Source organism: Ammodytes marinus (assembly GCF_949987685.1).
Source record: "Ammodytes marinus genome assembly, chromosome: 11".
In the NCBI taxonomy this organism is placed as follows: Eukaryota; Metazoa; Chordata; class Actinopteri; order Uranoscopiformes; family Ammodytidae; genus Ammodytes; species Ammodytes marinus.
Window position 1 is genome coordinate 30,880,861 of NC_137215.1, and position 13,464 is coordinate 30,894,324.

General features: G+C 39.7%; 1 protein-coding gene across 1 annotated transcript; it reads right to left on the bottom strand.

The window, feature by feature from the left end:
* Positions 1-3,113: 3,113 nt before the first annotated feature.
* On the bottom strand, positions 3,114-6,299 carry tlx1 (T cell leukemia homeobox 1; the record flags this gene model as incomplete). The annotated part of the gene is made up of 3 exons (XM_080037284.1): positions 3,114-3,324; positions 4,912-5,149; positions 5,903-6,299. The coding sequence occupies 3 exons, from the start codon at positions 6,297-6,299 to the stop codon at positions 3,114-3,116; spliced, it is 846 nt and encodes a 281-aa protein (XP_079893410.1).
* Positions 6,300-13,464: the final 7,165 nt, after the last annotated feature.

Sequence of the window (13,464 nt, forward strand, 5' to 3'; positions counted from 1 at the left end):
TCCGAAAACAGAAGTCACATTAAACGGGTAAGAACACAATCCTGTCATAGGCACATATTTAGTAACAAAGTGGCTTTTTTTTATAAAGTGATTTCTGATTTTTGTCAGTGTATATTTGGAATGACACTTAGGGACATTATTGTGTTTTGTTGCTCAGGTCCGAGGATTTAGCTGCGTTGGTTGCGTGTCAAAAGTGAAGAGGATGCTGCTGCGTTTTACCCTTACACTGACTTGCTTGGCATTTGCACAGAAATCAAACTAAACTGTCTTAATTTGATTTTATATACTTTACCTTTTCAAAAGGCTGCTGTTTTATTTTTATAAATGCAGGCTGCGTTTTATTACACTCCGTTTGTTGCCCAGATAAGGGGCACGTTATGCACGTTCCATTTTGTTGTTGTTGTTTTCGAATCCTCAAAATAAAAACGACATAAAAAATCTGATTTCTTTATTGCATTTCTTTAATTTCATCAAAGCAATGAAACATAATTCATTAATATTGTAATGAAGTTAAACTTGAGGCGGCATCGTACAACAGAGTAGTCACGTGGTGCGTCATTCTCTAGGATGCGCTGCGGGGAAAAAAACATTTAATTGTGAAGGCTCATAATGTATTTGTAGCCAACTTAGTCATTTTGATAGTAGGCTAATATAGCTAATATAGATACATACAGCATGTGTTGCCTTCATTATAAGGCTTATGTAAGGCTTTTAATTTTTTGCGGCTCCAGACATATTTGTTTTTTGTTTTTTTGGTCCAATATGGCTCTTTCAACATTTTGGGTTGCCGACCCCCGGTCTAGATATTTAATAGCCTAAAATGTAATCAGTTCATCTGGGAGGTAATCCGAAATTATCTGATCATGTCACGTTCACATCCATGCACAGTGTGTATTGAGTTTATTTAAAAACAATTGGAAATGGGGCTGCCTCAGTTGCCCATGCACTGTGTATAGTCTATAGCCTTCAGCCTCGTCTGTGGAAAAAAAGATAGCTGGACAAGAGTTCTTATGCTTCGTTCCTCTCACTGCATTTAAATGCATTCATTATATTACAGAGAAATATGTTCCGTAAAAGAAAAAGAGCTCCAAGCCCATCCCAGAGGACCCTGCATAATATTTTATTTTATATTAATATTTTATGGAAAATCCATGTGTCCTTCTTCAATAGCTTCTAATTCATCTGACCCAGTGTCTCCAAATGATTTGTTCACACAAAATTCCTCAGATTTAGCCTCTTAATTTTCCTCTCAAAGTGCACCAGATTCATGCATTTCACTCTAAAAAAGTTAAAAAAATCTCCCGGGGGGGCAAACCCCCGGACCCCCCTAGGAGGGTAAGGATTTCAGCTGGCTATTATTTTCGCACAGCTGCACAGTGGAGGCACTAGCAGAAAATACTGGGTGTGTGAATGATATTTAACAAAGATCTATAGTTTCAGCAGCGCTACAATTGGAGAGGGGCCCCCTAATCATATTTCGCTTAGGGCCCCCTGAAGGCTTGGGCCGGCACTGGTGAAATTAAAGTTCGCTCACATTCTGTGCATCTCCTTGGGGCTAAGCCCCCCCTGTCCTTAAAACCTAGTGACGCCCCTGCTATAGCCTAAACGTGGACAAAATATAGCCGAGACAAGTTTCTTCTTTCCTCGACACACACACACACACACACACACACACACACACACACACACACACACACACACACACACACACACAGACGCGCGCGCGCCCTTAAACTGGGTGATTGCCCACTTTGACTCGACGACAAGTGAAGTGAAGACAGGGAAAAAAGAGAGACAGAGACGACGATCGCCTCAGACGCAATTTTCACTCGTGGACCTAACCAATAAAAATGCTTTCATATGCAGCTGTCTGCACTGGGGCTCATGCCTCAGCTGATCACGAGTATCAATAACTTATCAATAATGTAGGATGTGTCCTTCAGTTCCCAGTGCGATGCTGACGTCCGCACGTAATCGGTGATTAATGAATGAAGAGTAAAACAAACATTTATCAGATGATTATGAGACCCAAGGCAATTGCCTACCTTTGCCCAATGGTTAAGTTCGCCTCTGGGCGCGCGCACACACACGCGTGCGCACGCACTTCTTTCACTAAATTGTAACATGTATTTTTCAAAATCGACATTTAGGCAATTATTCTCATATTTGATATCCTGGTCATGAATTGTGATTAAAAATGGATAAAAACGTGTTTTAGTATAATATATGATGTAGATGAGAGGATGATTATTAAAAAACAGGTCACTTTTCGTTTTTCGTGTTTTGATTTCCAAACGGATATGGATTGAACGGAAGGTACACGGATTGGTCAGCTTGTTGGCTCTCAGCTATGAGATCACACACTCACACAAAAAAATACAATTTGAACAACGTTTATACAAAAATAAGAATAACAATCCAAGTGAGGTAAACTGAATAATATATATATATATATATATATATATATATATATATATATATATATATATATATATATATATATATATATATATATATATATATTGTTGTATAGTCCTACAGTATATGTATAGGCTGTATGTGTGTTGGCCTTTAGGCCCATTTATTTTGAAATAATTAAACAGTATAATAGACTGTTGCTGTGAGTCCTTTTCATTTTACCAGGGGATGTGATGATATAATATTTATTTAAGGTGCTAAAACAAGTGCCATTATTTTGCAGTAAAGTGAAAGATCTATTAACAGTAGACATGTACTGACAAACACAGAGCACAGATTTACACATATCGCTTTTTGTCAGATATCAAATATGAAAATATGCTGTTTATGAAACAAGTCCCTTTTAGATAACACACACCAACTCTCTGCTGCCTGTCTGTCCTGGTCCTCTGAGGGCCTTTCCTCAGTCCTATGGAGCCATCATTTTATCATCGGGCCCCAGACAATATCTCCAAAGTGAGTGTGTTCTCTGTGGGGCTGAGGCAGTGATTCAGACCCAGCTCAGAGCCCATGGGCTAGTACTGAGAGGAGAGAGAGGGCCTGAGAACCGACAGCCTTAGCTGCCTGGAGTTCCTTAGCGGCCCACAGTCTCCAGCAGCCCGCTGGTCCCGGCGCTAGAGGCTGGGTGTGGCGCTTTACTCGCAGGCTGAGACCTGGCCGATGGTGTTGGTGTCTTGGGCCCAGGGCTGCAGGCTGTGCAGAGCGAACAGAGAGCTGTTGTGCAGACACAGCGGGTCCGGGGCGGCCGGCTGCTGGACGCTCCTCTGGAAGGATTCCTGCTGGAGCTGCATGAGGATCCGGTTAGCCTGCTGCCGCTCCGCCTCGCGCTCCTCCGCCGTCTGCCGCCTGCGATATTACAACAGCTTTACTATCACGCTCATACAGCCACACACATTGGGTTCTGTGCTCCATTAGGCTATTGTATTGACCGCCAGGACATGCGCTTCGGATTTCTACAGACAAGAACGCTAGCTTATGAATATAAAAACAACAGGCCGGCGCCAGTAACCTGGATCTTAAATCCACAGGTTTTATATGTGGTGAAAAACACATTTTTTCATCAGCCGTGCACAGAATAAAAGGATCCGCGGCCAGCGTGCGTCAACAAGCTCAATGAAAACTCAAGTAAAAATAAATGACGCTCATACAAAAACAGCGATTAATAACCTAATAAAACAAACACTGTTTCAAAATCAGTATATTTCAATGTGTATTAGCCTGTTATATTGGTTCAACAACTGAACAGGTCAATGAAAAACAGCGACATGCAGGACTTGACAAATAAACGCACTCTTCAGTGCAGCCTCAAACGCGTCCACGTTTGTTAATGATATTTTCTGGTTTTTCCATAAACCTTTTAGAAATTATAGGCCTACATTTCTTTCAGGTTAATATAAAAATAATATTAGTGAAACCCGTTAATCTTTACGCCCACATTTATATTGCGCACAAACAATTTGACCGCACAGGCCTCTGATCTGACGTTTTAGATAATAATAATAAATAAAAAATTCTGGAGATAAATGAGCAGTTTTGCCCCTTACCTTTAATCTCTGAAATATTGTTCTTTACTAATAAAACATCAGAACTGGATATTTTAATTAGCCTATATAATATGCTGAATCCATTTATAGGCTTATTAGGCCTGACAGAACCAAAGGGGTTTGTGAATGTTAGGCCTATTTGATTTATTTATCTTTATAAATAATTATGAGTTAACCCTTTCAAACCATCTTTTAACCATTTCACGTTTAAAATAAAATAATAGTAACTTAAGCAAACGAATTTCAGCCTTTTTTCAAACCAGTCGCCAAGCTATTTGCGGCTCTATTAGCCTACTATCACACTATCTTGATTTTAAAGTTTTACAATAGATTGATTTCATGTAAAGGACGCGTTCCATGTCTCACGTGGAGGCATTGTGTTAGAAGTTACTATTAACAGTCACGGAATGGTTTAAATCAATCACATCTAGCTAAAATGATTACATTCATATAACGGTCAATGGAAATGTGCTTTATTAGGCCTACTATAGTGGATTATAAATTGCATTCTTATTTAGCCGCAGTTTATAAATTGCCAGCTGAGCGAATATTTGCTAGCCTATATTTTTGTTATTATAGCCTAATTGATATAATTCCACTTCTAGATCAGGGCACACAACAGATGGTGTGAGAGGCAAAATACAGTCATTGCTTATAGGCTACATAATAAATAACAGTCCGTTCTAAACCATGTCTTGAGTTGGGGTCGTGAGGACCTTCGGGACAGCCCTTTGGAACCAGATGGGGCTGCGTAAAGAAAGCTACCTCTTTTCCGGGATTAGTGGCGGTACAATACTCACATCGCCGTCGGCTCCTTAAGCATACATAAACGAAAAAGCAACTATAGGCCTATAGCCTACTTCTGGTAGAATGAGATATCACTGTTCACCTCCATTTGGTGCGTCTGTTCTGGAACCAGGTCTTGACCTGAGCGTCGGTCATCTTCAGCGCCTTGGCCAGCGCTGCTCGCTCCGCGGACGCCAGGTACTTCTGCCGGTGGAAGCGCTTCTCCAGCTCACACACCTGCAGCCGCGTGAAGGACGTGCGGGGCTTCTTCTTCTTGGGAGGCGTGCGGCTCTGGTAGGGGTGACCTACACGGCGCGGTACAGGCAGCGGTGAGAGGGACACTGGACCCGGGGGAGATCGGGCGAGAGAGGATAGAGCAGAGCAAGGTGTGCGCAGTGGAGACAGTCAGAACATGAGCGAGGCAGCAAGCTGATGGTGGGCAGCATGCACGGTATAGGCCTACGGGTCTCATTAAACAGGAGAGTTCGTATTCAATAAGATTAAGATATAAAGAAACAGAAAAATAACTGGACAATTTTTAAAATGTTAGTGAAATAATGACAATAGTATAGTTACAACAAGCCTACCGTTGTAATGATCTTTTACATTAGTATCGAGTGTAACAAGTGAAATATAAGAATGAAATGGAGTGAGGAAGAATACAGCACAAGAGAGAGATAGATGACTTTGCTTTTCTACACAACATGGTAAATGGATTTTTTTTATTTGTCAGTATTAAATGTTTTTTTGAAGCGATCAAAAATGCCAATGTTGCGCCATGACTCGGCCCATAGCTTCATCCTTATCTGATCTTTACTTTTAAATCATTATTAGACTGGTGGATCGCAACGGCTGAAATCCTTCCTTCCCTCTGATATGTACCATGAATCACAGATACACTGAGGTTCGTTCAAGGCTGCAGGGAAATGAGGTGGTTGTGTTAAATGTAGCCAATTAGTGAAATGATAGCCTAACAATGGGCTATTTTCAAAATAAATATTTTAGGCTGCCTTTTATTGTCTTTTTTAATCTAATAGGCCTATTTTTTGTGCCAAATTCTATTCTATTGTATTAAATTATATTTAATGATCTACCTGTGAACCTGTCTTTGGTGTAGCGTCGGTTGCTCTCCATCCATGGGAAGGTGAGCGCGCTGATGTTGTTAGGCCCTGCGGAGTTACCGCAGCTGATTGGCCGGTGCGCGGGGACGCGGATGACCCCGGTGTTCGCGTTGGTCCCCGTCGCATTGCCGCCCATGTTGAAGTGATAAGCCCCGCCAAGGGCCGCGCTGCTGCTGGCCGTATATCCGCTGTTAGCGCAGGGAAAGCCCCCGCCGTTCATGCCGTTGTAGCCCGCGTGCCCGTAGTCCGGCTCGTGCATCCTCAGCCCCAGCATACAGCTCTGCTCCACGGTGCTCAGGATGTGATCGATGCCGAAGCTGATGGGCTCTCCCTGGGCGTGCTGCTGCAGGCAGTGCGCTGTGTGATCCATGGCCTCCTCCCCCCGCCGCACAGGGCCAACACTCTAGTCTGCGCTCCGTCTGCCCGCTCCGCTCGTTATCTAGCCTATAGGTCTACTGCTGCAGTGTGTGTGTGTGTGTGTGTGTGTGTGTGTGTGTGTGTGTGTGTGTGTGTGTGTGTGTGTGTGTGTGTGTGTGTGTGTGTGTGTGTGTGTGTGTTTGCGTGTGCCATGAGAGAGAACGAGGCGATGTGTCCAGCCCCTCTCTCTGTCTGTAGGCCCACAACATCAACTCACCGTCTATCTATCTATCTATCTATCTATCTATCTATCTATCTATCTATCTATCTATCTATCTATCTATCTATCTATCTATCTATCTATCTATCTATCTATCTATCTATCTATCTATCTATCTATCTATCTATCTATCTATCTATCTCAGTCTGCCTACCACATCAACCCAATGTCCAACCCGCTGTCTGTCTGTCTGCCTGTCTGTCTGTATGTATGTAGGCACACACCACATCAATCACTGACAAAGAGACAGCGACCACATTAAGAAGCAATTCCTGGAAACCAGATTCATCTGTGACTGTGAGCTGAGGAAGACTTCATAAAACACTGATTAACAGCGCATCAATAACACACACACACACACACACACGCACACACACACACACACACACACACACACACACACACACACACACACACACACACACACACACACACACACACACACACACACACACGTGGAGAAGCTGCTGTTTTTGCTCTGCACTGCTTTTGTTCCTACCCTTTTTTCCTGGACTGAATGTCTTAACATATCATTTCTTACTTACATTTTACAGTTTTTCTCAGTTGCTTTGGTGCTTTTCTCAGATCAGAATGAAAATTCTCATAACTATTAGTTCAACCTCCGCAACATTTAGTCATTTGAGCACATCATAGTAGCAATTTCTCCTTCCTCTGAACAAATTGCAAATGCTTTTGGACATGTATCAGTTGCTTTCATACAATTCTCTGCTGTTTTATAACATTGTCATTTGCTTATGTCATGTCAGTCAAAATGAACTATACTTATGGATGCTGAATAGTCGTTCCCAATAAAACTAATAGTCTTCATTTCATTGCTTGAGTCATTACATACAAAATTGTTGAACTAGTTATTAAATTCTGTCAAACAAATGTTATACCTTTTCTTTATCATAGATACTTTCCTAGCTGCATTGCAAGGGATAATATCCGTTGTGATGTAGATGAAAATATGTGGCCAGACAGACAGGAACGTCTGGATGTGCCAGAATGATTTACCTATATAAGTTCAGTTACAATATGTCCTGTTATATTGTTCACATTTGTGCACAGCTCTACCAAAAGGGTGTTTTTTTATGTTTGTTCTAAATAAGTGACTGAAGTGCATTTTTCTTTTGCACAATGCTGTAGAATTGCAAAGAGCATATACAGTAAAAATGTGAAACATACGTATTCAGTGTCTTGTACTCACTTACTCCCACAACAATGTGTAACTTTACTGTAGTTTTCAAATGGCTGTACAAGTAGTGTATAGTGCTGCCTTGAGCATTTTCAGGTAGTGTCACCGAGTTCTGACCTTTTTTTTGCATTGGAAAACACTGAGAGAATAAACTGTCATAATGAAAACATGACAAAGCCATTTGACTATCTTGTTCATAAACGATGGTGTCAAGACATCTCATTTTGATGACACTGGCAGTTTCATTGACATGAATACTTGCTTTTGAGGAATAGACTATCCATTTTGAGCAAGTGACGTACTTTTGCAGGTTATCCACTAGTACAACTACAACTATTTTGCAGTTTGCACTAATTGTTTTGAGAAATACACTAACTGCTGTGCAAATGTTAATAGTGATGTGAGAAAAGCACCAAAGCGACTGAGAAAAACTGTAAAATAGAATTTATTTATTTATTTATTTATGTACTATTATCTTGATTACACCTTTCATGCTTCCCTACCATATTGTGTAGAGTGTATTCCACGCTATAGTGTTGTTTCTATAATCTTGGTGGAAGTATCAGTGTTGATATGATAAGGAAGGAATGTTCAGTGGGGAGATGTGGAGGAACAACAGAATGTTAGAGTTAAACTGCAGCGAACACACGGACGCTATAGTGTAGCGTTAGTGATAATCAACATGCATTTAGCCCAAGAAAATAAATAGCATTAATGTAGGCTAATAAAGCCACAGGAATGCATTACCGGTTATTCTTTCAACTCAAAAGAACCTTTTTCTACAACTTTGCATGTTTTCACTAATGCTGCAGAAATATATTAACATTAATACATTCGCCTAATAGTTTTCAATTATACTGCATAAATCAAGGAAAAATGATTGATGTTTAATGCAGGCTCTAGCCATTATTAATTCATGTTCAGAGTGGATACACCGAGGCCTTTTCATCTTACTGCGGAAACACAAGACGCAGCTGGAACATGCTGGTACATTGTCTCCGTGACTAAAAGCATTCCAAAGAGTTAAAGTTACAATACAAATACATGATAAGTCATCATTTACAATAGGCTTAATTTATTAAAAATATCATTGAATCCAAATGAAATGATCAGTGTCTTATGCCTGGAGGTTGAAACGAGTGGGATGCATTGCACCATGACAAATGGATAGAACTTTGTTTAATACTAGATCACAAATAAGAACACATTCCACAACAATGACATTAAAAATTAAAAGACACGGATCATCGATTTAATCTCATTGTAAAAGCCGCTGGGACATAATTACCTCAAACAGGTCATTAAAGTATTATTATTTAATATGCCTTCTTCTCATTGGCCCATAGAACGACGCAGTAGCCTATCTGCTCATTGAGCCGCACCTATTTAAGCGGGCCAATAATAAACATGACATGAGCTTTATTACTAAGACGAATGGAGAGAGGAGCAGGGCGGTGACCTGTGCGCACAGACAGGCAGCAGCTGATCCTTAAAGCTTTTCATTTGCATGAGAACATACAATATACGTTGACAGTCACACACACACACACACACACACACACACACACACACACACACACACACACACGTCCTCATGAGGGTTTGTGTGACAGGAAGAGTGTGAAATGAAAGATGGAATAATAGTGTCTTTGAGCATTTGGAAAAGAGCTATATGTTATATAAATCCCAATTATTATTATTATTATTATTATTATTATTATTATTATTATTATTATTATTATTATTATTATTATTATTAGAGTTGTAGATAGTTTGGTTGAACAGTGGGAAAAGGACCTCCAAGCAGTTTATGGGAATGATGTCTATAAAAAGTCTTTCCAAACCTCTCACACACAGATAAAAGGAAAGTCCATATTGAATATTACATAGACAACACAGAACACCTCAAATACTAAACAAAAGTGATCCAAGCAGATCTGCCCAATGTACCAAATGTCAATTGGAACTGATATGCACTGTTTCTGGGACTGTTCTAAAATCTCTCATTTCTGGTCTTGTATTGTAGATCAAATATACATTGAAATGTAAAACCTGTATAGATCCTGGTTAGTGCTTATAAGGGCTGCCATTCAAAAATGAACAGGTTCAAATCAGAATCAGAATCACTTTTATTAGATCTTATTGTACAATACAAACTACTAGATAAACTAGTCTTCATGGCAAGAACATGTATATTACTGAATTGGATTCAAGAAAAAAACACAATCTGTGATGCAATGGTAAAGAGAAATCTTTGAAGTATTTCCTATGGAAAGACTCAGCGCTAAAATAAGAGGAAATGAGAGCAGCTTTATTAATACAACGATCTTATACAACTTAATTCAGAATGCAAATGCAATGAAATGATCCTAGTGTGTGTATAAAGCAGTATGATCACAGCTGCTTCACCTGTGCGTGAAACGTATTGATTTTTTTCCAAAATGACAATCATGTGTTCTTCTCAAATGTATTATAATTCATTCATTTATTTATGTATTTATTATTATTATTATTATTATTATTATTATTATTATTATTATTATTATTATTATTATTATTATTATGGATTGGATTTGCAGAGTGCTTTTCAAGGCACTCAAAGCGCTTTACAGGGTTCCAGGTTCCATTCATTCACACACAGTCATACTGGTGGTGGTAAACTATGAGAGTAGCCACAGCTGCCCTGGGGCAGACTGACGGAAGCGTGGCTGCCATTCAGCGCCCCCTCCGACCACCACCTCAAACATACAGCTGTCATACACATTCACACAAGGCAAGGTGGGTGAAGTGTCTTGCCCAAGGACACATCAACCATGACACAAGTGGCAGAGCGGGGATCAAACCGCCAACCCTATAGGATCATTGGCCAACCCGCTCTACCACCTGAGCCACGGTCCTTTTTCTTAATTTTTCTTTAATTCTTTTCACTTTTACTTTTTTCTTTATTGTATTAAGCTCAGGCTTGTGAAATGAAATTAATTTATACTGTTACTACCTTTATGTATTGTATGTTGATAGTAAAGAAAAGAAAAAGAGAATTTCATTATAAAAAAATACTAGAGTTGTCGTGCACGCTTTGAGCTAGTTCAACCTGTAGTCGGTGGAAAGTTTGTAGTGACATAAGTCGTACATACAGTAGGAATGGGCAAGCAATTAGGACAGATGTTTGTTCCTTATCCAAAGTGAAGGTGTAAGGACAGAGCATGTTGAATACTGTAGCAGATCGTCATGTTGTGATACTGAGCTATAGGAATACATTGTACTGACTGATTAAACCTGAGTAAACACCCTGCTCACTTGTATGTAAAAGCCTGTACAGTAATATAAAGTATGCTCTGTTTGTGCTATGAACAACCTATTGGATTGACTTTGCTTGTTCATTGTGCTGCCGCTCTCTGGTGATGTGGACAACAGAATAGTGTTTAGGTTGACCTATAAACAGTTATGTCATGAAGCCAGTAATGTTTCTGTGTTTTGAAGAGACCTCCACACCTGACGGTCAATGGTGGTACACATTTTTATAAGAACTAAAAGTATCATAAATCAGACAATGAACAACATATGAACAAATCCTTCTGTAATAACCTTCAGAATAGTGCTAAGAATGACTATGGAAAGTTTAGTTGATGTAAGTGCTTTAGAAATTGAGTAGAATTTTTGGTTGAGAGTATTGTTTTGCCTGCATTGTCTGGCCTTAAGGATCGCCACTTCAATATAGTTTCAGCAAGACCTGATAATCATGAATTCTATTGACAACCTCCTCTAGACTAAGAGATGAAACAGTGCTGCTCTACAGTGACTAAAGGAGCCATTGCTGATTGTACTCACTATGAAAACCCTTGTCAGTGCCTTCCCACACTGTTACTTATTAATCAGATGGAAGAAAGATCTGGTCTGCCACGGAGAAGATCAAGGTTTGCTGAGGTTTAGGCTAGGTGAGGAGATGAAGCAAGTTCAAGGTGCCAACCTGGTGTTGACTTAAGTATTTGGACATGCTCTTAAATGACTGTTGTGTCCTGCTTGTTGGTTGGTGCCTTTTCAGTGTCAGTCCCATCACATACAATGGTAAGAAGGAACCAGTGATATATCTTTAAGCTTCTGATTGACGTTAATTATTTGGAAAGCTGACATCCACTGTGAGAGCTGGCATGTCTAATGTTCTCCACTGGAGATCCTCTGTCTGTCCGCTCTGAAACAGCAGGGACTGGTTCAATGACCATCCTGTTTATATAGTAACAAAGGGAAATGGCAGCCACACAAGGGCACTTACCTTCATGAACCCCACAACATCTCTGCTTCCCCTCGCACGCACGCACTCATGCTCACACGCTCACACACACGCTCACACACACATCATGTTGTAGACTTACTGTATATAGGCATACACATTGTCATGGATATAAGCTGTTTTTGTTTTATTCCATATGCATATGCCATCTCCCACTGTATTTACAAAGAAGAATGTACAGTAAGAATGTTGGCACTTCACACACGGTTTGTAAAAGATATCTGTGGTTGAAATGATAAGGTGGATATGAAATATTGATGAGAGACATAACCATTGAGGAAACCTTTGCTTGTTAGTTTGTCTGACAATTTCACTGATTATGTATTTTGCAGGCTACACCTAATTCTGTAAAATGTCACTCAAAGGCCGATTTGAAGACATAATTTTAAATAATTGAGTGCAGTTGGAGAAACTTGCAGATGGTGGATTTGCACTGTTCCTTTGGAGTTCTTCTCATTGACAGGTCCAATAAGAAGTGGACCAGGATCAGTTTGTAAATGCATGATTAAGGCCGTGTCAACATCTATTTGCTATGTGTAGGAGTGGGAATGAGGCATGTGCACGTGCCACCCGTTCCATAATGATTGATATTATAACAGTATCTGTACTGTACGTGCAGCATTATATATCCAACAAAAAGAATGTTTGTGTATATTTCTCATCTGTCGTTATTTGGTAATACCCAGGGCTTTAGTCATTTTCCACTTAGAAATAAAAGCAGGTTTACAATGAGAAAAGTTTTAATTTCAGTCTGAATAAAAAACATTCAAAACATGTGTGATCACGCCACATGAGCACCATGGATATTGAAAGGACACTATAGGCTGTTATGTCACATACAGTGCTGCTTGAAAGTATGTGAACCCCTTGAACATTTTGGATTTTTATTCAGTTTTACCAATAATAATTTATTTTTATCAATACCAGTATTTTTTATATGAAATAACAGATGTTTGTTATTATCAACATTTTTCTTTTCTGGAAATCAATTGTTAAAGCAGATAAAACAAATGATTTGCTGCAATGCTTACAGTTTTTCACAATTGTTTAAACACATTTTTTGGAACATCAGACACAATGTGAACAATCTGCTTAACCAATTCTGCTGAACTCCAAACACATTTCCTGACTTAGACTCATATTCTCATTCCAAAGCACACATTTTTCACAACACTACACACAATTCTCTATATCTTGCACACTCTTCCTGAATTCTCTCTCTTGGTATTCACACAGAACACACTGCCAATCACATTTCTAAACTCAAAAGGCTTTTGTGCAGTTAGCTATAGAAGGGTCAGAGATGAGCTCCTGTTTGCTGTGATTTACAGCAGACTGCACATTTTGGCACAAATACAGTTTTTGCCGAATACTGTAAACACTAAAAGTGACTGCTATGACCACAGCATCAC